Here is a 24,468-nt window from a genome sequence, read left to right as displayed (position 1 = left end):
TTTCTTTAAATGCAGCTAGCATTTGAGTTCCTTTTCCCAGTACTGCATGGTTATAATCTCCATGGACACAAAATAGATTAGGGAAATGGAGAAAATCACTAACACACTGAACTTATACACCACATGGACTAACCAAGAGATACATCACAATATCCATAAACAGCCTTTTCAATACCCAAACCAGCTCATTAATATATAATGCAATGAAGAACTTTTCAACCAACTCAACTCCAAACAAAATCAGGTTGCATTGCTTCAGATATCACCAAGTTTTATAAGTTTATAATTCTTTCAATTGAATTGTTAACACCACATACACAGAAATTTTCCAGCAATGCAGACATTATCTCACTTGCTTAAATCATCCTGTTTTTCTTTCGCACAACCATTAGATACGTTTAAGAAAAAAGTTACCCATGACCAAATCGATTCTGTTGGACTCCCGATGTACATAACTTCTTCATTTTCTTCTTCTGTCATTTTCTTTTTGTAAATTTGCTGTCTGATTCCCAAGTCCAAATTTAAAAACAAGCCCCGACTTCTAATCACTTGCACGACAGTGTGGTTTCTGAGGAAATCTCATCGCTGTGTATTCAGCAAGTTGCTGATCATGTTCATGTGCTAATTTTATATGATCAAGTTCTAGAATGGCCATCCAAGCAGAAACCTGAGCAGGGAGTCAGGCTGCAGTCATGCTAATCTAACCCTCAAGATATTCCAGTGTCACCAAATAACATGTTAGGCCACAATTTTAATAGAAGGCAGAAATATAGATAAACAACGACAATGAAAAGTCTTCATAAATTAGTCCAAACATTTAATAAATTAATTAAGTGATAATTTGATTAATTTTAATCATTATTAAAGTATTAATAATATTTTAATGTTCTTATTTTGAATTTGGTGATATCAGACTCCTCTGCTTGAGGCTATTCCTTCATAATTTAGGAGAAGAAACTCAAAGAAAAGTAAGCATAAAAAAGTGATTATTTTAGTGCTTATTTGGTTGCTTCAATATTTCTGACTAAAATCATGACATTTCACTTCATGCAAGCATTCTTCATCAATATTAATAATTATTTAATGCAATAATAAAACATGAAAGGGCTCACTCACTTTACGAAAGAGAAATACAAGTCCCAAAGACCAAAATCTTAACCCAGTGAAAACTATCCATACATGGCTCACGTGTCAAATGAATGAGTTTAATTGCATGCTGCTTTGGGGTGTTGTGGCTGACATGATAATCTGCATGTTTGCTGAAATTCTGTTTCACTGTAGCTGGATCACATTTGAATCACAAAGATTATTTATTGAATTAAAGAGGTAAATATATTCATTGCTCCTCTCTTGTTACTTTGCGGGAAGTCTTGCACCACTCGCTTGCACGTGTTAAGACTGAAACAAGAGAAGGCCTAAAGGCCTGTGGCATTGTTGCAAACAGAAAGGGAAGAGAGGGGCAGAAAGGGAAGAGAGGGGCAGAAAGGGAGAGGAGGGCTGCTCTCAAATCACTATTCATCTCAAAGACATAAATGAATTCTTGATTGAAACACTCTCTATTTAACTACAGATACTGATAAAAGGAAATACTCCACTACTTTACAAAAGTTGCTGAGAATGACTGTTTCCCCACAGTGCCTAGGATAGAGTGCTTTTTTACACCAGTTAAGGGAGTGTATTATTTAATGCCATTAAGTGGAGCATTATTTAAGTTCAAAAGTTCCAAGTTCAAAATGTATTTATTATCAAAGTATGTATACTTTATACAGTCTTGAGATTTGACTCCTTTCAGGTAGCCACAAGAAACCCAAAAGAACCAAAAAAAAGACCAACAAACACCCAATGTGCAGAGAGAGAGAGAGAGAGGAAAAAAAACAAATCATGTAAACAATAAAGGTAAGCAAATTGCATTTAGAACGAAAGTGAGTCCTCAGACACGAAGCCTGGAGCAGTCCGAGCAGGACCCAGCCTCAGCCTCAGTTCAGCACGTTGCAGAGTAAGTGTCACAGAGCCTGTGGACACGGAGCCCGCGGAGAGAGAGCCCAGAGACACGGAGCCCGGAGAGACAGAGCCCACGGACATGGAGCCCGGAGACACGGAGCCCGCGGAGAGAGAGCCCGGAGGCACGGAGCCCGCGGAGAGAGAGCCCAGAGAGACAGAGTTCATGGACACAGAGCCCGCGGAGACAGAGTTCATGGACACAGAGCCTGGAGAGAGAGAGCCCGCGGACACAGAGCCCGGAGACACGGAGCCCGAGGCAGGTGGAGCAGGTCACGGCCTCATTCTCCGTGCAGCGAAGAGCAGAATAAACGTCACAGTTCAGCGAATGGAAGTGGTCCAACCCTTGCCCCTGGTTCCGACACCCTGTTTTCAGTCCAGATGAAACGTCTCAACCTGAAATGTTGACTGTACCCTTTTCCACAGATGCTGCCTGGCCTGCTGAGTTCCTCCAGCATTTTGTGTGTGTTGCTTGGATTTCCAGCATCTGCAGATTTTCTCTTGTTTGCCTTTTCAATCCACCTGGCCTGGTGTTTAAATCGACCAAACAAATTCCATTTGCTATAAATTTCTACAGATATGCCATGGAGAGCATTCTAACTGGCTGCAACAGAGGAGCTGAAGGCAGTGTGGACAGGGCTAACGAACTTAACCTGTTCTTTAACAGATTTGACATTGTGGCCCCTGGCCATCCCCCACATGAGTCATCTGTTGTCGGCTCCCAACACATATTCCACTCTCCTGTCCTACCCCTCCTCACAGTCCCCCACCCCGCTCTCATGACTATACCCCTTCCCCACATGAAACCACCACGGTGGGCTTCACAGCTGAACAGGTGAGAAGACAGCTGAAATGTCTCAACCCAAGCAAGGCTGCAGGACTGGATGGTGTCAATACCAGAGTGCTCAAAGCCTGTGCCCCTCAGCTACGTGGAGTACTTCGCCATGTCTTCAACCTGAGCCTGAGGCTCCGGAGGGTTCCTGTACTGTGGAAGACGTCCTACCTCGTCCCTGTGCTGAAGACGCCGCGCCCCAGCAGCCTCAATGACTACAGACCGGTGGCTTTGACCTCCCACATCATGAAGACCCTGGAGAGACTTGTTCTGGAGCTGCTCTGGCCTATGGTCAGGCCACACTTAGATCCCCTCCAGTTCGCCTACCAGCCCCGACTAGGAGTTGAGGATGCCATCGTCTACCTGCTGAACCGTGTCTACACCCACCTGGACAAGCCAGCGAGCACTGTGAGGGTCATGTTTTTTGACTTCTCCAGTGCGTTCAACACCATCCGCCTTGCTCTGCTGGGGCAGAAGCTGACAGCGATGCAGGTGGATGCTTTCCTGGTGTCATGGATTCTCGATTACCTGACTGGCAGACCACAATACGTGTGCTTGCAACACTGTGTGTCTGACAGAGTGATCAGCAGCACTGGGGCCCCACAGGGGACTGTCTTGTCTCCCTTTCTCTTCACCATTTACACCTCGGACTTCAACTACTGCACAGAGTCTTGTCATCTTCAGAAGTTTTCTGATGACTCTGCCATAGTTGGATGCATCAACAAGGGGAGATAAGGCTGAGTACAGGGCTACAGTAGGAAACTTTGTCACATGGTGTGAGCAGAATTATCTGCAGCTTAATGTGAAAAAGACTAAGGAGCTGGTGGTAGACCTGAGGAGAGCTAAGGTACCGGTGACCCCTGTTTCCATCCAGGGGGTCAGTGTGGACATGGTGGAGGATTACAGATACCTGGGGATACGAATTGACAATAAACTGGACTGGTCAAAGAACACTGAGGCTGTCTACAAGAAGGGTCAGAGCTGTCTCTATTTCCTGAGGAGACTGAGGTCCTTTAACATCTGCCGGACGATGCTGAGGATGTTCTACGAGTCTGTGGTGGCCAGTGCTATCATGTTTGCTGTTGTGTGCTGGGGCAGCAGGCTGAGGGTAGCAGACACCAACAGAATCAACAAACTCTTTCGTAAGGCCAGTGATGTTGTGGGGATGGAACTGGACTCTCTGACGGTGGTGTCTGAAAAGAGAATGCTGTCCAAGTTGCATGCCATCTTGGACAATGTCTCCCATCCACTACATAATGTACTGGTTGGGCACAGGAGTACATTCAGCCAGAGACTCATTCCACAGAGATGCAACACAGAGCGTCATAGGAAGTCATTCCTGCCTGTGGCCATCAAATGTTACAACTCCTCCCTTGGAGGGTCAGACACCCTGAGCCAATAGGCTGGTCCAGGACTTATTTCCTGGCATAATTTACATATTACTATTTACCTATTTATGGTTTTATTACTATTTAATTATTTATGGTGCAACTGTAACGAAAACCCGTTTCCCCCAGGATCGATAAAGTATGACTATGACTATGCATCACCATGTCTGGTATGGGGGGCACTGCAAAGGATCGAAACAAGCTGCAGAAGGTTGTAAACTCAGTCAGCTCCATTCTAGGCACTAGCCTCCACTGAATCCAGGACAACGTCAAGGAGTGTTGCCTCTAAAAGGTGGCATCTATCATTAAGGACTCCCAACACCCAACGCCCAACTCATTGCTTCCATCAGGGAGAAGGTACAGGTGCCTAAAGGCACACTCTTGACAATTTAGGAACAGCTTCTTCCCCTGAACCATCAGATTTCTGAATGGACATTGAACCCATGGACACTACCCCACTACTTTTTTTGCACTACTTATTTCACTTAACTAATATATGTATGTATATGCACGTGTGTGTCTATATATATATACACACACTGTAATACAGTTTTATTGTGTATTGCAATGTACTGCTGCTGCATAACAACAAATTTCATGACATGTGCCAGTGATATTAAGTCCGATTCTGATTTTGATGTTTTTATATATTCCTTTCATCTCACAGTTCAGCACAACATCAGTGAACTTCCTTTGGGAATTATTTGCATGTAAATAGAAAGTGTTTCTATCAAGAATTCATGGCTTTGAGATGAATATTGATTTGAGAGCTCCTCTCCACTCCCTTTCTGCCCCCCCGCCACATTAAAGAGTAATAATAAAAAGAGAAAATGTTTCAAAAACTCAGTAGGTCAGGTAGCACCTGTGGAAAGAGAAAACAGCTAATATTTCAGTGTGAGGATCCTTTCTGAGAACAGGCCCATTGAGTGTTTCCGGTATTTTGGTATTAAATTGTATGACGGTGGATGGGAATGCATAGCATTTAAAGAACCAACACATTAATTGCAAAATATACAAATGACTTTGAAGTACAGGGCAAAAGGTCCAATTGTAAATTACTAGGGAAATCAAAGAGAGTCCTGTATCTTAAGATCAAAGCTTATAACACTGCTTGAGGAGCAGTAATCTGAGGATTGGGAGTATTTTGGAATTCAGCAAAAGATGATTTAAACATTGACGAAGGAAGTAAGCTTGCGAAAACATGTAATAAGCAGATTGTAACTACTTCGGTAAGAATATCAAAAGAAGGCAAGCAAATGTAAATGTAGATAAATATGGGGGGGGGGATTTATGATGAAAATAAGGAAATTGCAGAGCAATTAAACTAATACTTTGTGTCAGCCTTTATGGAAGACACCCAAGAACTTCACATAAGTAATAAAGAGCCGAGAGTCCTGGTGTAAGTGAGAAAGTTAGAAAGAAATATAATTATATATTTAAAAAACTGTTAGATAAGTTTATGAGCCTAAAAAACAACACATCTTAAGGACAATGATCTACATCCTAGGAATTAGAAGGAGACGGCCAAATGGATGGAAGATACCTTTGTTATCACCATGCAAAGTTCTATTGATTCTGGATCGGTTCCTAAAGATTGATGGGTAGCAAATGTGACCCTACTATTAAAAAAAGGAGAGAGCGAGGAAAATGGAGAACTACCAGTTTTGTTATGTATCCCTCCAGCGTTTTCTGTGTTGCTCCAGATTCCTACATCTGCAGACCTTTATGTCTACCAATTTTGTTAACCTGACATTGTTAATAGGAAAGTTCTAGAATCCAGAATAAAATGTGGGACATCAAGAAATTAATAGTAAAATTTGAGGAAAGTTGATGTGGATATTTGAAAAGGAAAGCATGTTTACTTATGACCTGAAATTTTTTCAAGATGTGTCTAAGTGAGTAAATGAGGAGGGACCAGTAAGTGTGGTGTTTTTGGATTATTTGAAATCATTTGGTAAAGTCCCGCAGAGAAGGTTGGAGAGCAAGGAGTTAGGGTGTAATTAATATTGTGGATTGAGAATTGATTAACAGATGCAAAACAAAGAATGGAAATAAATGTGTCCTACTTGGCTTGGAAGGTTGTGATGAGTGGGGCCAAGGACAATCTATATCAGCAATTTGGCTGATGGAAACCAAACGTAACATTCCCAAATTTTCTGATTTGGCAAAACCCAACAGGAATGTAAGTAATGACGAGATCGAAAGAGGCTTCAGAAGAATATAGACAGTGATCAAGAACCTGACAAATGGAGTACAATGTGGGAAAATGAAGTTATCCAACTTAAGTACAAAAAAATGATACTGAGTATGTTTTCCACTGTTGAAGGGCTGAAAAATTTGTTGTTCACGGGGACAAGTCACCAAAAGCCAAACAAGTGTCGTGGGGCAGGCTGGGTAAGGAAACTAACCTTCCTTAGAGGATAATGATGAGAGGGACTATCTGGCAATTTCAAATTCACAGTTACTTAGACTAGTTTCTTTGTTTTAAAACCCCAGGTTTTCATTTATGTTTCGCAGTTAACAGGGTGGAATTTGAAGACATTCAATGGTGCGTGTTCTGGCTACTAACCAAGTAACTTAACCAATACACACAGCCCGCATCCAGAACTCTTAACCCACGTGCTTAAACTACATTTCCACTGTTCTTCCCAAAATGTTCCCGTTCCAAAGCAAAAGCAGCTTCTCGGATATTCGGGATAACGATTGCCATAAAAACTTAACATTCATCATTAAATGGAGACAAATATTGGAAGCAGAGGAAACATAACAATGATGTATTTGAAGATCTACTGACTGAGGGTGAGCTTCTTCTCCATGTTTTCAACACCAGCACTTTCTTACAAAAATAATTCAACATACAATCTACCGGTTCTATAAATTGGGGCCGAACAGATATGTTACGAAAATCTCTAAATGTTAAACTGTTCTCATCATTGAGAATTCAAAGAAATCAGGACCATGGTTTCTTTGAATTCTCTCTGCAAGAAAATCAGAGGTTAAGGCAAGGAGTTTTAGACGATTGAGGGTTATGGAGAACAGGAAGAAGCTAAGATTGGATCAGTTGTGAGACTGTATGCCCAAACAGATTCAACAGACCATGAAGCCAGATCTTGGGTAGCAAGACGATTGGGAGGTGTGCCTCAGTTGTTTTACAGTTTATAAAAATAACTTGGATGAAATCAGAAGGGCAGAAAATACAGAAGCTTGAAAGCCCACACCACGGGGTCGGAATGGACCTTTTGTACATTAAAGATGGATTCCTGACTTTTCAGTCCACCTTGCAGCTTGTTGTCTGTCTGCACTGCACTTCTTTCTGTAACTGTAATTTTAACACTGTATTCTGTCACTGCCTTTTCCTTGTACTACATCCATGTACTGCTGTTTTGATCTGATCTGTTGGGATGGCTTGCGAAATTAATTTCTTTTTTCACTGTATCTCAGTACATAAGACATTAATAAAGGAATTCCAGTTCCAAAATATGTTTGTTAAATTTGCTGATTGCAGAAAGGTAGGAAGAAAAAAAAGTTGTAAAGGACACAGAAGGAGGCCACAGATTATGTTGTGGGCACTGATCTAGTAAATGGAGTACAACGTCTAGGAAATAAATATATTATCAAAATACTGAGAGGTTGCAGAGATGCAGAGGGATCTGGGCATATGATTCACAAAAGCCTAGTAATAGGTATAGAAACCAGTAAGGAACCAAATATAAAAGTAAGGAGGTTATACTTCAGTTACATAGGACTTTTGCATAGTAGGGGAATTAAAGGTTATGGGGAAAAGGCAGATAGGTGGAGATGATTCTGATTCCATGGCCGGATCAGCCATGATCTTATTGAATGGTGGAGCAGGCTCAACGGGCCAGATGGCCTACTCCTGCTCCTATTTCTTATGTTCTTATGACATCAGTGAGACCAAATCTGGACTAACATGCACAGTATTGTATCCTTATTTGAGGAAGAATGATTCAATAGCACTCCACAGAAGTTTACTAGATTAACATCTAAAACAAGTGAGGAAAGATTGGATTGCCTGGACATGTACATTTAGAACTTCGGAGGAGTGAGAGGGACATTGCCTGGAACATATAAGGTCCTGAAGGATCTTGAAAGGGTGAATGTGGAGACAATGTTTCTGTTTGTTGGGGAGGTATCTTGAATAATGGTCAGTTCATTGGTTGCAAGTTAAAAATCCATCACAGATATAGTGCAATTAAGATTCAGACATATTTGGAATGAAAGCACACTGTTTTCATCAGTTCATTCATTCATTGTGTGCCTTTGATAAAGAAAAATCTCCACCCTCTACCTTCTACCAGTACCTCTTTTAATTGATTTCAACAGTAATGTCTCTGTTACTGTTGTCTCCAGCTTGAGTTTCATCTTCACTGCTCCAAAAACAACAGTTCATATTTCCTCACAGAGCAACCTGTCTTCATTAAAGACAAGAAAATCTTCAGATGCTGGAAATCCAAGCAACACACACAAAATGCTGGAGGAACTCAGCAGGCCAGGCAGCATCTATAGAAAAGTGTAAACAGACAACTTATACCCTTCATTAGGACTGGATAAAAAGATGAGAAGTCAGGATAAGAAGATGGGGGAAAGGGAGGAAGAAGTACAAGGTGGTAGGTGATAGGTGAATCTGAGAGGGAGCAAGGGTGAAGTAAAGGGCTGGATGATTGGCGAACTAGATAAGTGGCTGGAGAAGGGGGAATCTGATAACAGAAAGTAGATGACCATGGAAGAAAGGGAAGGGGCAGGAGCACCAAATGGAGGTGATGGGCAGATAAGTAGTTCATGTGAGAGAGGGAAAAGGGAATGTGAATGGAGGAGTTGCGGGGGCAATTACCAAATGTTCAAGAAATCGATGTTCATGCCATCAGGTTGGAGACTACCCACACAGAATATAATATATTGCTCCTCCAACCTGAGTATGGCCTCATCATGGCAGTAGAGGAGGCCATGGACTGACATATTGGAATGGGAACGGAAAGTAGAATTGAAGTGGGTAGCCATGGGTGATCCCATATTTTCTGGCGGAGTGTAGGTGCTCAGACAAACTGTCTCCCAATGTATGTCAGGTCTCACCGATATACAGGAAGACATACCAGGAGCACCAGATACAGTAGATAACCACAGGCGAAGTAACATCTCACCTGGAAGGACTGTTTTGGATCTTGAATAAGAGTGCGTTATATACCCCTAGGGTTCATTTTTTCTGTGGACTGTAACTTTAAAACGCCAAGAGAATGAGACTGACTTTTGGACACTGTTGGATTTCTACTGACTACAAAATTGCTTGGTGAGAGAGGTGGAGTTATTTGATGGACAATGAATGTTTATACAAGTTCGTGGCTTGTTTTGAATAAGCAAGGTCAGAGGATTCTCTCATAGACACATAGAGAGACACATGCTCAGAGTCGAGATGGTTTCAATCAATGAAAGATGCCAGTGAGTGGGGTCGCTGGTTTAAACTTTCAGTAGCCCAAAAGGGGTGAGTTGAGATCGATCCAGAGTATTGATAAACAACTCTCACAAAGTACTGCAACTAGAAGAAGTCTGCAGAGAAAGAGGAGGGGGAAGAAAGATTTGAAACAAAAGAAACCTAGTGATAAAGAGATCACTGTTTGGACTCTCTTCTAATTAGCCCGTAAGGGTGAGTTTGATTCCATTCAAATACGGAAGTGTGATTGTCACATAGTTAATGCACAAGAGAGGGTTCTCTGGTGAGGGGAAAACCTTTATGAATACCACGTGTGTGTTTACCCTTTGTCTGGGTATGGTAGTGCACTGAGAAAGGCACCCCTGTGGCAAATCACTGTTGGAGTTATTTCGTATGTCGTGGAAATGGATAAGTGGTTATCACGTTGTATGGTTGGGCTAACCTTGTGGAATCTACCAGTGTGTCTGGGTAGTAGTTTTCCCTGGAAGAGGGTCCCCTTTGTGATAAGCTACTGTTGGTGATAATCCATACTTGGATTCAGTTTGAGTATCCTGTGGCCACCACTTTGGGATGTCCCATAGCTGAATTTGGGTGTGGTACCACTTGTGTTGAAAGGATATTTGTTGAAGATCACTGTCGGTGATACTTTGTGTGGAGTGGAGCAACTTCAGAGGTAAAACCTACTGCTATTGTTATTTTGTATTGCTGTCGTGGAATCTGTGGAATATCGACGTAATTGCCTTCTCACAACATTCGCCTTTGGATTACAAATATCTCGCATTAATTAACCTGAGGATTGACCTAAACTTTCTTACATACCATCGTAAGACTGTAACTCTTGCAACTTGAGCTTGAATAAGTTTGGGAACTTTATCTATACACCTATATATGCCTAACACCTAACTCTTGGTTCACCTGGTTATCTTACTATATTTAGTATTTATCAATAAAGATAGTGGATTTTAACATCAAAACCAGACTCCAGGTGTGTTCTATTGCTGCTGATACTTTTACAGTGTTGCGTGCAAGTAACCGGTACTTTGCCCAGGGCTGCGTGTACGTAATAAGTGAGATAGGAGGTGTAGGGGCAGTTATGGCACTTGTTCCACTTGCAAGGATAAGTACCAGGAGGAGGATCAGTGGGGAGGGATGAATGGACAAGGGGATCCCTGCAGAAAGTCGGGAGGGGGGTGAGGGAAAGATGTGCTTGGTGGTGGGATTCAGTTGGAGATGGCAGAAGTTATGGAGAATTATGTGCTGAATGCAGAGGACTCTGGGGTGGTAGGAGAGGAGGTCAAGAGGAACCCTAACCTTTGTAGGGGTGGCTGGAAGATGGGCTGAGTGCAGACGTGTGTGAAATGGAAGATATGTGGATCAGGGCAGCATTGATGGTGGAGGAAGGAAAGCCCGTTTCTTTGAAGAAGGAGGGCACTTCATTAGTTCTGGAATGAAAAGCTGAATCCTGAGAGCAGGTGCGGTGGTGATGGATGGTAAACTTGCCACACCCTTCTCTCAGTTCTTCCATTTGAAAAGCAGTTAAAGGGCAACCACATGGAGCACACATTTCTTCACCTGATGGACGTTCATGAAACAAATCATAGGTAACTGTGATTGATCCGGGATGTTTTTATTCTATATATGTTTAAGCATCAATTACCTCTTCAAGATTGTTGAATGTCAAGATTCTTTAACATCATTTCCAGTACACAAGTGTAAAACAGAATGAAATAATTGTTACTCTGGATCTGCTGCAGCGCAAAAAAAAATCACAATGTGATAAAGAACACAATAATAATCAAAGTGTCAATACATAAGATTGCAGATAGATTGATTGATTGTATGTCCATAAAGTGTTGATAGGCACAGGAGTGTCTGTACATAAGGTGATTGACAGGAAATGATAAAGTCGTGGCAGTGGGAGGTGTGGCGAGGTGGGTTAGTGGGTGGAGGTGTCGATTAGTCTTACTGCTTGGGGAAAATAACTGTTTTAGAGTCTGGTGGTCCTGGTGTGGATGCTATGTAGCCTCCTCGCTGATGAGTGTTGGTCAGACAGTCCATGAGCACGGTGGGGAAGGGGATCTCCCACGTTACTGGCCTTTTTCTGGCACCTTTCTGTATAAATGCCCTTGATGGCAGGTAGGCTGGTGCCAGTGATGTCTTGGTCAGTTTTGACTACCCGTTGTACAGCCTTCTTGTCTGACACAGCGCAGTTTCTGTACCAGTTATGCAGCGTGTCAGGATGTTCTCTACCGTGCATCTGTAGCGTGACATGATACTGTATGCATAGTCCAGCTCTCTTCAGCCTCCTCAGAAAGTAGAGGCATTGGTGAGCTTTCCTGATTGTGAAGAATATACTTTGGGGCCATGAGAAGTTATGTGAGATGTGCACTCCTGGGAGTTAGAAGCTGCTTGCAGTTTCCACTGCTGTGCCAACAAAGCAAAGAGGGGTGTGAGTGGTGTGAGTTCTCCTGATGTTGATAACCATCTCCTTTGCCTTGTCACTTGAGGAAGATGCTATGTGCCTGGAACCAGGCCATGAACTCTTCCACCTCCTCTCTGTAGCCTGTCTCATCATTGTTGGTGATGAGCCCTACTATCGTTGTGTCATCAGCAAACTTGACAATGTGAGTACTTGGTTGTTTGGTTGTGCGGTCATGTGTGAGCAGAGTGTACAGTAAAGGGTTCAGCAGAGCGCGGGGAGGGGGGGTGGGTGCGTGCAGGAGCCTGTGTTGAGGAACGGTTGTGCATGCTGACTGGTTGGGAAGTCCAACACCCAGTTGCACAATTGTGTATGAGATCGAGGAGAAGGAGTTTGTCTACCAAGGTCTGTGGGGCAATAGTGTTGAATGCCGAAATGAAATCAAAGTTCAAAGTAAATTTAATATCGAAGTATATAGATGTCACCATATACAACCCTGAGATTTGTTTTCTTGCCCGCATACACAGTAAATCCAAGAAACAAAAATGGAATCACTCAACAGGCTGGACAAACAATATGCAAAGGACAACAAACTACAAATACAAAAAAAAATTATCAATAATAAATAAATAAGCAATAAATATCAAGAACATCAGATGAAGAGTCCTTGAAAGTGAGACCATAGGTTGTGGGAACAGTTCAGTGATGGGACGAATGAAGCTGAGTGAAGTTATCTCCTCTGGTTCCAGAACCTGATGGTTGAGGGGTAATAACTGTTCCTGAACCTGGTGGTGTAGGTCCTGAGGCTCCCGTACTTTCTTCCTGATGACAGCAGCAAGAAGAGAGCATGGCCTGGGTGGTGGAATCCTTGATAATGGAGGTTGCTTTCCTGTGATAGCACTCCATGTAAATGTGCTCAATGGTGGGGAGGGCTTTACCCATGATGGACCAGGCCATATCCACTACTTCTTGTTGGATTTTCCGTTCAAAGGCATTAGTGTTTCCAAACTAGGCCATGACGCAACCAGTCAATACATTCTCCACCACAGATCCATAGAGGTTTAGACACTGCCATGCTTTCTTTCTAATTGCACCTACATGCTGGGCCCAGGCCAGATCCTCTGAAATGGTAACACTGAGGAATTAATATTTTCTGACCCTCTCCACCTCAGAACTGGCTCATGGACCTCCAGTTTCCTCCTCCTGAAGTCAAACATCAGCTCCTTGCTCTTGTTGACATTGAGGGTGAGGTTGTTGTTTTGTTAGTACCACTCAGCCAGATTTGCTGATTCTTCACCAACTTTAATTCAGCCAACAGGGGTTCAGCACAGCCTTGTGCTGCATCTGTGCTGATGGAGTTAGTGGAGGAGATGTTGTTTCCAATCTTAACTGACTGGGGTCTGCAAGTGAGGAAATTGAGGATCCAATTGCACGAGGAGGTATTAAGGGCCAGGTCTTGAAGCTTTTTAATTTGTTTTGAGGGGATGATAGTGCTGAATACTGAGCTGTAGTTGATACAGAGCATCCTGATATATGCATCTTTGCTATTCAGTTGTTCCAGAGTTGAGTGAGGAGCCAATAAAATGTCCCAGTAGGCAAATTGGAGTGGGTCCAAGTTGCTTCACGGGCAGGAGTTCATAGATTTCATCACCAACTCTCAAAGCACTTCATCACAGTGGATGTAAGTGCATCTGGATGATAGTCATTGAGGCAGGTCACCACATTCTTCATAGGTATCGGTATAATTGAAGCCTGCCGAAGCGAAGGGTTAAATACATTGGTGAACACTCCAGCAGGTTGATCTGCACAAGCCTTTAGTACTCAGCCAGTAACCCCATCTGGACCGATGCTTTCCTTCTAAAGGTACGCTCTCATATCGGCCTCAGAGACTGAAATCATAGGGTCATCAGGGGCTGTGGGAGATCATAAAGGTTCCTCCATGTTTTAGAACATAGAACAGTATAGCACAGTACAGGCCCTTCAGCCCACAATGTTGTACTGACCCTTAAACCCTACCTCCCATATACCCCCCCCACCTTAAATTCCTCCATATACCTGTCTAATAGTCTCTTAAATTTCACTAGTGTATCTGCCTCCACCACTGACTCAGGCAGTGCATTCCACGCATCAACCACTCTCTGAGTAAAAAACCTTCCTCTAATATTCCCCTTGAATTCCCATCCCCTTACCTTAAAGCCATGCCCTCTTGTATTGAGCAGTGGTGCCCTGCGGAAGAGGCACTGGCTGCCCACTCTATCTAATTATCTTGTATACCTCTATCATGTCTCCTCTCATCTTCCTTCTCTCTACAGAGTAATGCCCTAGCTCCCTTAATCTCTGATTATACTCCATACTCTCTAAACCAGGCAGCATCCTGGTAAATCTCCTCTGTACCCTTTCCAATGCTTCCACATCCTTCCTATAGTGAGGCGACCAGAACTGGACACAGTACTCCAAGTGTGGCCTAACCAGAGTTTTATAGAGGTACATCATTACATCGCGACTCTTAGACTCAATCCCTTGACTTATGAAAGCTAACACTCCATAAGCTTTCTTAACTACCCTATCCACCTGTGAGGCAACTTTCAGGGATCTGTGGACATAAAGAATAATAAAGAATATCTTTATTGTCATTGTTGTGGAGCAATGAAACACAGTTTAGCAGCTCAACGTTTTGCAGCATGACAAAGAATATATACATAAAATAAACTCTAAAACCTCAGGAGCGCAGTCCAAAATTAATAATATATGGATGGGGGGGTAGGACTATTACACACCTGCCATTCCTGGAAGTGTGATGCATTTAGGTGCCGCCGTCTTAGGAGGGGGGCAGGAGAAGGGAAGAGGGTGTTATACATTTCACTGCTTGGGGGTAGAAGCTGTTAAGGAGTGTCTTTGTTTTCGTCCTTAAAGCTCTGTATCTCTTCCCAGAAGGTAGAGGGGAAAACAGGTGATGTCCAGGATGAGTGGGAACCTTTGAAATACAAGAAGCCTTCTTTTGAAGTCTGCCAGTATAAATGTCTCTGAGGGAGGGTAATGTTGTGCCAATAACCCGCTCTGCTACCCTCACCACCCGCTGCAAGTCCTTCCTGTTCTGTTCTGTACCCCCAGATCCCTCTGCTCCTCCACACTTCCAAGTATCCTGCCATTTACTTTTGACGGTCAAAGCAAGCATTGAAGGCATTGAGCTCATCTGGGAGCAAAGCCTTATTAGCACCTATGTTGCTTGGTTTCACTTTGTAGGAGTTGATAGTGTTCAAACCCCCACAGCTGTTGAGCATCCACCAGTGACTCAAGTTTGTGGGCACACACTTGTCCACCGACTGTATTATAATAAAGTCCGTAACAACCATGATCTATTCAGTGCTCTGAAATCCAGCACTCCAGACCCAGTAGCTTGGCTAGCCCACACACAAAAACTTGCTCCACTGACTCCCTTCAAATTATCATGGTAATTGGGTGATAAAGGAAGTGGAAACATGAGACCCTTCCACAATTATGTATTCCTATTACTCTGAATATTTTCAAGGTTAACTGGAATTATGTTATTATGGGGTGGAAGCTAAGGTTTGTTTCCCTGCACTCAAATTGTGGAGTGCATTGTTGCTTTTATAGAGGTGGTTAGCTCAGTATTGAGTGATCTTCAGAAGATTGTACCACCCTGTCATTTAACACTTTTTGATTTATCTTTTCGTTTTTTTTCATACTTTCTTCACTGTCCCAACCCTATATCTCATCTTCTTTCACCCCAGCCACAATAACTGATCAATCACTAACCATGTACCTCTGGTTCTGGGAGACGCGATTCTGTGCTGTCCAGAAGCCAATGCATTGAAGCTAACCGATTTGGTTGTCAAGTTCACTGGGAGTGTGGACACGAGACAATCTCTGCCTTTCAAAGATCAAAATCTGTTCTTGGATTTTAGATGTTGTGAGGTCTTTTGACATTGGCTTTATTCTCCACAATATACTGCTTAATTAAACCGACACGTAGGTATGGTGAGGATTGCTGAAGAGTCTTATCAAAACATCACAGAGCACCCGTTAGTTAACATTACAGAGCTGGCACAGTACTTCAGTGAATTGCAGCAACTAACACCCATTCCAGACAAACACTCAGTGTTTGGGAGGAAAATGGGATGAGGATGATGATGATGATGATGATGGCGATTTTAAGCACAATTTCAAGAGGCTGTGACAATTTTTTAGCTATTGTTGTTAGAGCTGCAGAAAAGATTCCTGAAAAACATCAGGGAACTTTCTGGGCTAATCTAGCTGTAGGACTCCTTACTGCCCTGCCCACCTCCACCTCCAGTGCTGCCCTGAGTGAGTACATTCTCTGACTTTTCCCGGCATGGTGCGTCTCAGCCATGGCTCTCCACTCCTTACCTGGAAGTTTATGTCAAAAAAAGGCACAACAAATATTACATTCATCCCTCTTTCTGTGTCAAATCTTAGATTTCTGGTGTGCTTCTGCATGCACATCAAATTGTTGTAATCATGGAAATTAATTGAGCATTTATATTTTACATCTGAACTTTAATGTACCACATCAATGTTTGATTTCAGCCCTTGACCATTGTTAATCACAATGCTCTTCCATGGGAAACAGGGGCACAATACGTTTGTGCCATTGTCTGAACAGACTTATTTGTTGACTGAAAGCCTGTATTTCAGCTGTTCGTTGAAATACCAATTTTTCTCCTCCATTGTTCAATCTAATCTTGTTTGAAATATTTGCAACACTGGCACCTACAATCAGCTTCAACTAAGAAAATCTCAATAGAAGCACTCGGGTTAATTCTGCTGAAATACACAAAAACCAATATTAATTGTAAACAGCTTTAATCAATGTATCAAGATAGTACCCAGTTATTTCCCACATGGCCAACAAAAACTTGATATGAAGATGGTGTTTTCCCAACACTTCTCTAGCCATTAATTATACAAATGACGATTAATTTGTATAAATCTGCAAACTGTTGGGCAATTTTCCCAATCTTAATAAGTTCTACATTTCATGTTGGAGTGCCACCAAATTAGAATACAGCTGATTTCTGTTTTGTCCTGTCAATCGACCAGATGTGAGTTGAGCAGTTCCATGTGACTGGAATTGATGCTGTGGGGTGTAAGCACTACTGCTCTACGTGAGCAACTTAACTAAATAGTCATCAAAAGTGACAAATGCAGCCACATTGGAAAATTGTTTTAAAAGCTCTCAAGAGCGAGAGATCCTCAACAGATGACATCGTTTAAATGACTTCAAAGTGGAGCTGCCACCTGTTACTGACCAGAACATACCAAGTAGCTTCAGAGACAGGAGTGAAACAGATGGGTTTATTGGAGTAGTGCCTCAATGCAATCAGACCTTTGTTAACAATGACATTATTCTACAGATTTTATAAGACTATAAGACACAGCAGCAGAATTAGGCCATTTGGCCGATCGAGTCTGCTCCACCATTCAATCATGGCTGATCTTTTATTTTCCCTACTCAGCCCCACTGCCCGGCCTTCTACCTGTAACCTTTGATGTCATGTCCAATCCAGAACCCATCAAGCTCTGCCTTAAATACACACAATGACCTAGGCTCTACCGCTGCCTGTGGTAACAAATTCCACAAGTTCGCCACCTTCTGGCTAAAGAAATCTCTGTTTTAAATGGATGGCCCTCTATCCTAAGGCTGTGCCCTCTTGACCTAGACTACCCACCATGGGAAACACGCTTTCCACATCTGCTATGTCTCGGCCTTTCAACATTCAAAAGGTTTCAATGAGATCTTCCCCTTCCCATTCTTCTAAATTCTAGTCAGTACAGACCTAGAGCTAGCAAACATCCCTAGTGTGATAACTCTTTCATTCCTAGAATCATCCATGTGAACCTCCTCTGAACCCTGCCCAATGCCAGCACATCTTTTCTAAGACAAGGAGCACAAAACTCTTAACAATACTCAAGGTGAGGCCTCATCAGTGCCTTATAAAGCCTCAGCATCACGACCTTGCTCTTGTATTCTAGACCTCTTGAAATGAATGCTAACAATATATTTGCCTTCCTCACCACTGACTCAACCTGCAAGTTAACCTTTAGGGTGTTCTGCACAAGGACTCCCATGCCCCATTGCATATCAGATTTTTGGATTTTCTCCCCATTTAGAAAATAGTCTCAACATTTATTTCTTCCACCAAAGTGCATGACATTTTATTTTCCAACATTGTATTTCATTTGCCACTTTCCTGCCCATCCTCTAAGTCATTCTGCATCTGACCTGTTTCCTCAACACTACCTGCCCCTCATATCATCTGCAAACTTGGCAACAAAGCCATCTATTCCATCATCTAAATCATTAATAAACAGCATAAAAAGAAGAAACGCCAACACCAACCCCTGCGGAACACCACTAGTCACCGGCAGACAACCAGAAAAGGATCCTTTTATTCTCACTCGCTGCCTCCTACCAATCTGCCAATGCTCTAACCATGCCAGTAACTTTCCTGTAATACCATGGGTTCTTAACTTGGTAAGCAGCCTCATATGTAGCTTCTTGTCAAAGGCCTTCTGAAAGACCAAATATACAACAACCACTGCATCCGCTTTATTTATACTACTTGTAGTTTCCTCAATGAATTCCAACAGCTTTGTCAGGCAACATTTTCCCTCAAGGTATCCATGCTGACTTTGTTCTATCTTGTCCTGTGTCACCAAGTACTCCATAACCTCATTCTGAACAATAGACTCCAACATCTTCCCAACCCCTGAGGTCAGGCTAACTGGTCTATAATATGATGCATGCTTTGCCAGTAACACTTTGTATTTCACTGAACAGCTGCCAGCTTCAAAATGAGTCATCCATTCATGCAACAACTACCACAAGACTATAGATTGGTGGCACAGTTGCTAAATGCTATTACAACGCCAACAATTGGGCTTCAATTCCCTCTGTTGTCTGTAAGGAGTTTGTACCTTCTCCCCATGACTGTGTAGGTTTCCTCCCACATTCAAAAGGCCTATGAGTTAGGGTACATAATCTTATATTTAGGTTATCAAAAGGGGAGCAGAGAGGAGACTGGGGAAAGATACAGAATTTTGGCATAATTATGTCTCTGCATTCCAGCTAAAGAACAAAGATACCTTCACATTTAAAAACAAACTTTAAAGAGTGAATAGCTTTTATCCTTGTTATCCATAGATAGCATGGATCCTGTTGCAGTTACTCAGGCAAATGTGGCAGCAATTTTTCATATAGTCCTACACACAGGAAATGAAAGATTAACCAGAATCTGCTCTGAGGAAGGTTAAGGAAGGAGTATCAGTTGACAGTTCTGACTTATCTTGAAAGGCTGGCAGACTGAGACATGGTCTAGTGTTTCATCTGATAAACAGATATTGGAAATGTGCACGTGTGCATGCATTTGAAATCACTGTTGATGCTGTATTTCACTGAACAAGACAAAAATGTACTTAGTTAATGTAGCATGGCTTAAGGAGAAGTCTAGACCTTTGTCAAAGTCAAAGTACATTTATTACCAAATTATGAATGCTTTATACAACCTTGTGACAGGCAGCTACAAAACACAGAATCCCAAATAGAACCCATTAAAACAAAAGAAGGCGGTCAAACACCCAATGTGCAGAGAGATAAAAAAAGAAAAACCATACAAACAATGGAAGTAAGCAAATAGCATTCAGAACTGAAGTTCACAAAAGTGAGTTTACACGGTGCTATTTGCAGACCTCAGCCACAGTTCAGTGCAGAGACGAGTAAACCTTACAGAGTAACGAGTCGAAGTTCAGTGTGGAGACCAGTACAGACCATTTGATGTTTCATTGACAAGAGTATAACTTAATCGAAAGTAGAATTATCCATGCACCAGAGAATAAAAGATTCCTGACTGGTCAAACTAGAACAAAATGAATGTGCTACTAAAAGATGGGAAGAACTAGAATCCCTTTAAATATTTTCTTGAAACCCCTTTATTCCCAGAATTTAATGTAGGAAATTCATATTGTTAGTGAGGTAGATGAGAACTGGTTGGACGGTTGTATGGGGGCGAATCCTTGTTTTAAAAAGGGCTGAAACTGAGAGACTGACTCACTACTGTAAAAAGTGTTAACTGACTAATGGTTAAAGTGGCAAATGTTGCCACGATATTTACAGATTGGTGTATAGGGTGAATTTCATTTCTCAAATCAGTATTTTTTTAAGATACACAGTTACTTCAAAATGTATTTATTTTGCAAATTAATCCACAATAAAGCTAAATGAGTGATTATATGTGCAGATAAATGAAACGTTTACAACTAAGTTCAAGAGGCTCAGGGAATGCATATATTGCATAGTAAATCAGTTGGCAACATCACAAAGTGACCCATTTGAGTTATCCATCTTTTAATGGCTGTATTAGCAAATTCTGGAAATCTAGTTAATTTCAGCTAGTTTTCATTATTTATCACAGTCACATCTGAAATGTCATCCTAAGAGACAACCCTTTACAAAATGCAAACTTTCCTTTTATCCCCCTATTTAATTCAAAATACAAAACAGAATAGTTTTCAGAAGTAAGATGAAAATACTGTGCATTGGTTGTTCCTTTTTGTTCTATGATTATTTCAAATGAAGCTGAAATAACTCCACATCAGTAGACTTCTGCAGAAAATTCAAAGAAGGTGAACATCATGCAGCATTTCTCCTAATGTTTTTTTTTACACAAGTACTTCGAGAAATCAATAAAGAGTAATCATGAGAAAACACAAAACAAATTTATTCATTGACAACTAAATTCCAAAAATATTAATCACGAACAATATACTTCATGTGTACACTGAAGGTTTCAAAATACAACAATATGGACTTTTGCACGTACCCAGATCTGGCAACTGTAAACACAATAAAATGAATTTCAAGCTTTTGTCCATAATGCGAAAATAGAAAGCTCTCCAAAGATATGATAAGCTTCTATTGCTACAATAGTTTATATTATTATTAAACATGATCTTGAAGAGCTTTGAAATAAAGATTTTCTACTTGATAGGTATTCATGAATAAGAGCATACTAATTCATTATAAACGAAGTGACTTGGTTTATTTTCCGTGGTACAGTTGTTTAGTAACACTTGCTTCTGAGCTGAAAATGTGACTTCCATCTCATTGGTGAAAATCTTCGACTTTAAAGATCAAACATACATTTCAGAGTTGCAATATACTTTAAAAAAATCCATTTACAGCTTGGAGTTACCCATTATTTTAATCACACATCTACAGATAAGTAATAACAGGAAAACAAAATTGTTAAAAGACTTTACTGCTATGCCTGTATATACGTCCTTCAAACATTTAATAGTATGACAAATTTAATTGAGGAATTGTCATTTTCGGTGAGCTTTTGGAAGCCAGAAATCACACTAGTGTATACCTTGGTAATTTTAAGTAAGGGAAGTTGGGCTTGGCTAATAGAGTGTAAAAGGATCATGGTTAATCTGTGCCCCATTTAAAGCAGGGCCACTTCACTCAAGGAAGATGTTGAAGTCATAGAGAAGGTGCAAAAGAGGTTAAAAAGATGGCTGAGGATGGGGGGGGAGGTGTTGTATGCATTTATGCAGAGACCCCAGTGAGCCAAATATTGTTCTCAAAGGTGGGAATGTTAACATGTGATTCAATCGAGTTGTTCCAATTTCTGCCTTGTTATAATTGCACACTATAGGGTTCAAGTAACATGTTGAGTCTGCAAATGCAAGTTCACCAACCAAATAACGAGGGTAGATGAGGAGAATAATTTTAGACTATGTTATTATGAGCTGGATGAAATTTCTGTTGGCTTCCAAAAAGGAATTGGATACAAACTTGGGAAACTGCAGAACTGAGGACTAATGAAAAGAGCAACTAATTGCATAGCTCTTTCAAAATCAGTATGGAAGCGATACTTTAAATGGCATTTTCTATATAGTATGTTTCCATATGGTTATTTTAGAAAACACCATCTTTGATACTTAACGTCAAACAAATTAATCAGCATTTTTTATTCTTTTGGATGGGAGGTGTATGGAGGGATATGGTCCGTGTGCAGGTCAGTGGGACTAGGCAGAAAATGGTTCAGCACAGCCAAGAAGGGCCAAAAGGCCTGCTTCTGTGCTGTAGTTTTCTATGGTTTCTATGGTTTTATTTAAGTAATGTAAATTTCTTTTACCAGTTTTAAAATATATATATCACATGACTGAAAATCTGTATCAGATTTTCATTTTCCTGCATTTAGGGAGCATGTCTTGGAACTACTTAATGAACAGTTTCCTACATGGTTCAAAATATTTTATTTTATTGACTTTAAAGACACTCGCAAACATTTTCAAAGTCCTCTATTAAAGCACAAGTATTTTGCAATGAAAGTATAAATATAGAAGTTTCATAAATGTCAATTCCAGTGTCAATATAAAAGTACCTGACAGCGCAAAGATTGACTTTCTGTCTGAAAGTCCTTAACAAAAGAAAATAGCACAAACTTGTAGATTTGTAACACAAAATCTCTTAAATGTTTACTAAAAAAATGTTCTAGAAAAGTAATTTTAGAAAATGGGAAAAATATTATTTGTATAAGTTTACAAAAATATAAATTGTGATACTATTCATACAAAATATAATGAAAGACCTAAGTTACTTGCAAGAACCAGATGTTATTTGTTTAAGAGTATTATTATGGGTTTTCACAGAATTCAAAACTCAGTTGACAAAATAATACATGAAAGGATCCAAAGAGTAAAGAGAGAATTCTGTATTATATTAAATGCACTAGAAATTGTTCACCTGTATACTGCTATTGTCCAACCAATGCTAACAAAAAGTGGAAAGAATTACTCTTCGAAAAAGGTATATTAATTCCACATATTGAGAGGGTGGGTGTATGTGAAGATTCAAACACTCAATTCTGGTACTTTCTAATCTGAGCGTCCAGAGGAGGTTTATGAGAATGATCCTGGGAATGAAAGGGTTAATGTATGAAGAGTGTTTGATGGCACTGGGCCTGTAACTTGCTGGAGTTCAGAAGAATAAGGGAGGCCTCATTGAAACCTACCAAATTTTGAAAGGCTGAGATACAGCGGATGAGAAGGGGATATTTCTTTATTTTTATAGTGGAAGAGTCTAGGACCAAGGTACAGAGCCTCAGAATACAAGGATGTCCTTTTAGAACAGAGATGAGGAGGAAATTTTTCAGTCAGATGGTGATGAACAGTTGCATCTAAATCTAGAACTCCCTCTCCAATAGTAAGTCAGGAAGAGCTTCACTAGAAGGTAGTAGTTGAAGGAGCTGGTTCAGCAATGTGACCTTCTCAGGGGCAAGACATGTTATCCTTGCCACTGATGTCCAGATCTTGAAAAATGAATGCTGCCAGAAATGCTGAGGGTTCCTAACCCCTGCCAGCAAGCTACCATAGACAGAGTTGAAAGATTACTTTGTTCATACGCTGTCGACCAGTTACCTTCTGAAATATATATGTATTCTTTTTCTCCCCCTGTCCCTCTCTCTATACTCCTTGCCCATCCTCTGGGCTTCCCCCCACCTCCCCCTTTCTTTCTCCCTAGGCCTCCTATCCCATGATCCTCTCATATCCCTTTTGCCAATCAACTGTCCAGCTCTTGGCTCCATCCCTCCCCCTCCTGTCTTCTCCTATCATTTTGGATCTCCCCTTCCCCCTCCCACTTTCAAATCTTTTAATAACTCTTCTTTCAGTTAGTCCTGACGAAGGGTCTCAGCCCGAAACGTTGACTTTACCTCTTCCTAGAGATGCTGCCTGGCCTGCTGCATTCACCAGTAACTTTTATGTGTGTTGCTCAAAATTTCTAAGTGACCATTTTGTACCTGAATACCAAAGAGAGAAACAGATAAAAAGGATGCAGAAGGGAGTGGTGGAAAATAAAGGAAAGAAGGGTGGAAATGATGGAATATATATAGAAGGCCAGATGGAAATGGACAGATCTCTCTATCTATCTATCTATCTCTAAAATAAAGTTGGCAATTAAAAAGTCCAAATTTGAGTATAGCTGTGGAATTTGTTTACAGTCTTAAAGCAGTGTTTGAAATGTAGTAAAATCTGAGAAGAGCACTAAATAGGAATGAAATTATCAACAGTGTCCCATGACATAGATTATGATGGTGGAACGCTTTCACTGTGATGCAAATAATAATATAATTTAAGCTCATTCTTGAACAGGATCTATTGTACTCCAATGATAAAAGTGAGGATTACAAAATCAACTTGATCTGGTGAAACTTAAATACCATTTCCTCCAGGCAACATTTCTACCTACAGCTTGTTTAATTTGTTGTACTTACTTGATTTTGGTTCTGTACTATACTAAAGGCCAACAAAGTACGTAAGCAATCATGGGAATTGACAA

General features: G+C 41.1%; 1 protein-coding gene across 18 annotated transcripts in view; it reads right to left on the bottom strand.

Moving 5' to 3' along the window:
* The window catches only part of LOC140193984 (protein GREB1-like), a 458,873-nt gene that overhangs the window by 124,091 nt on the left and 310,314 nt on the right, over window positions 1-24,468 (bottom strand). For 14 of the 18 annotated variants that reach the window (XM_072251241.1, XM_072251240.1, XM_072251239.1 and 11 more), the window contains one exon: window positions 19,603-21,245. The exons of 2 other annotated variants lie outside the window; for them this stretch is intronic. Coding sequence is in view for 1 of the 16 variants with exons in the window: in XM_072251260.1 (XP_072107361.1) it covers window positions 415-480 (66 nt within the window). In the remaining 15 variants the exon portion in view is untranslated. Of the gene's footprint in view, window positions 1-414; window positions 532-19,602; window positions 21,246-24,468 lie in introns of those variants that run through there. 2 more of the 18 variants (XM_072251260.1, XM_072251245.1) reach the window with 2 other exon arrangements.

This window comes from Mobula birostris, chromosome 2 (assembly GCF_030028105.1).
Source record: "Mobula birostris isolate sMobBir1 chromosome 2, sMobBir1.hap1, whole genome shotgun sequence".
NCBI classification, from domain to species: Eukaryota; Metazoa; Chordata; class Chondrichthyes; order Myliobatiformes; family Myliobatidae; genus Mobula; species Mobula birostris.
Note: the sequence above shows the minus strand (reverse complement) of the source record. Positions and strands in the feature narration are given on the sequence as shown.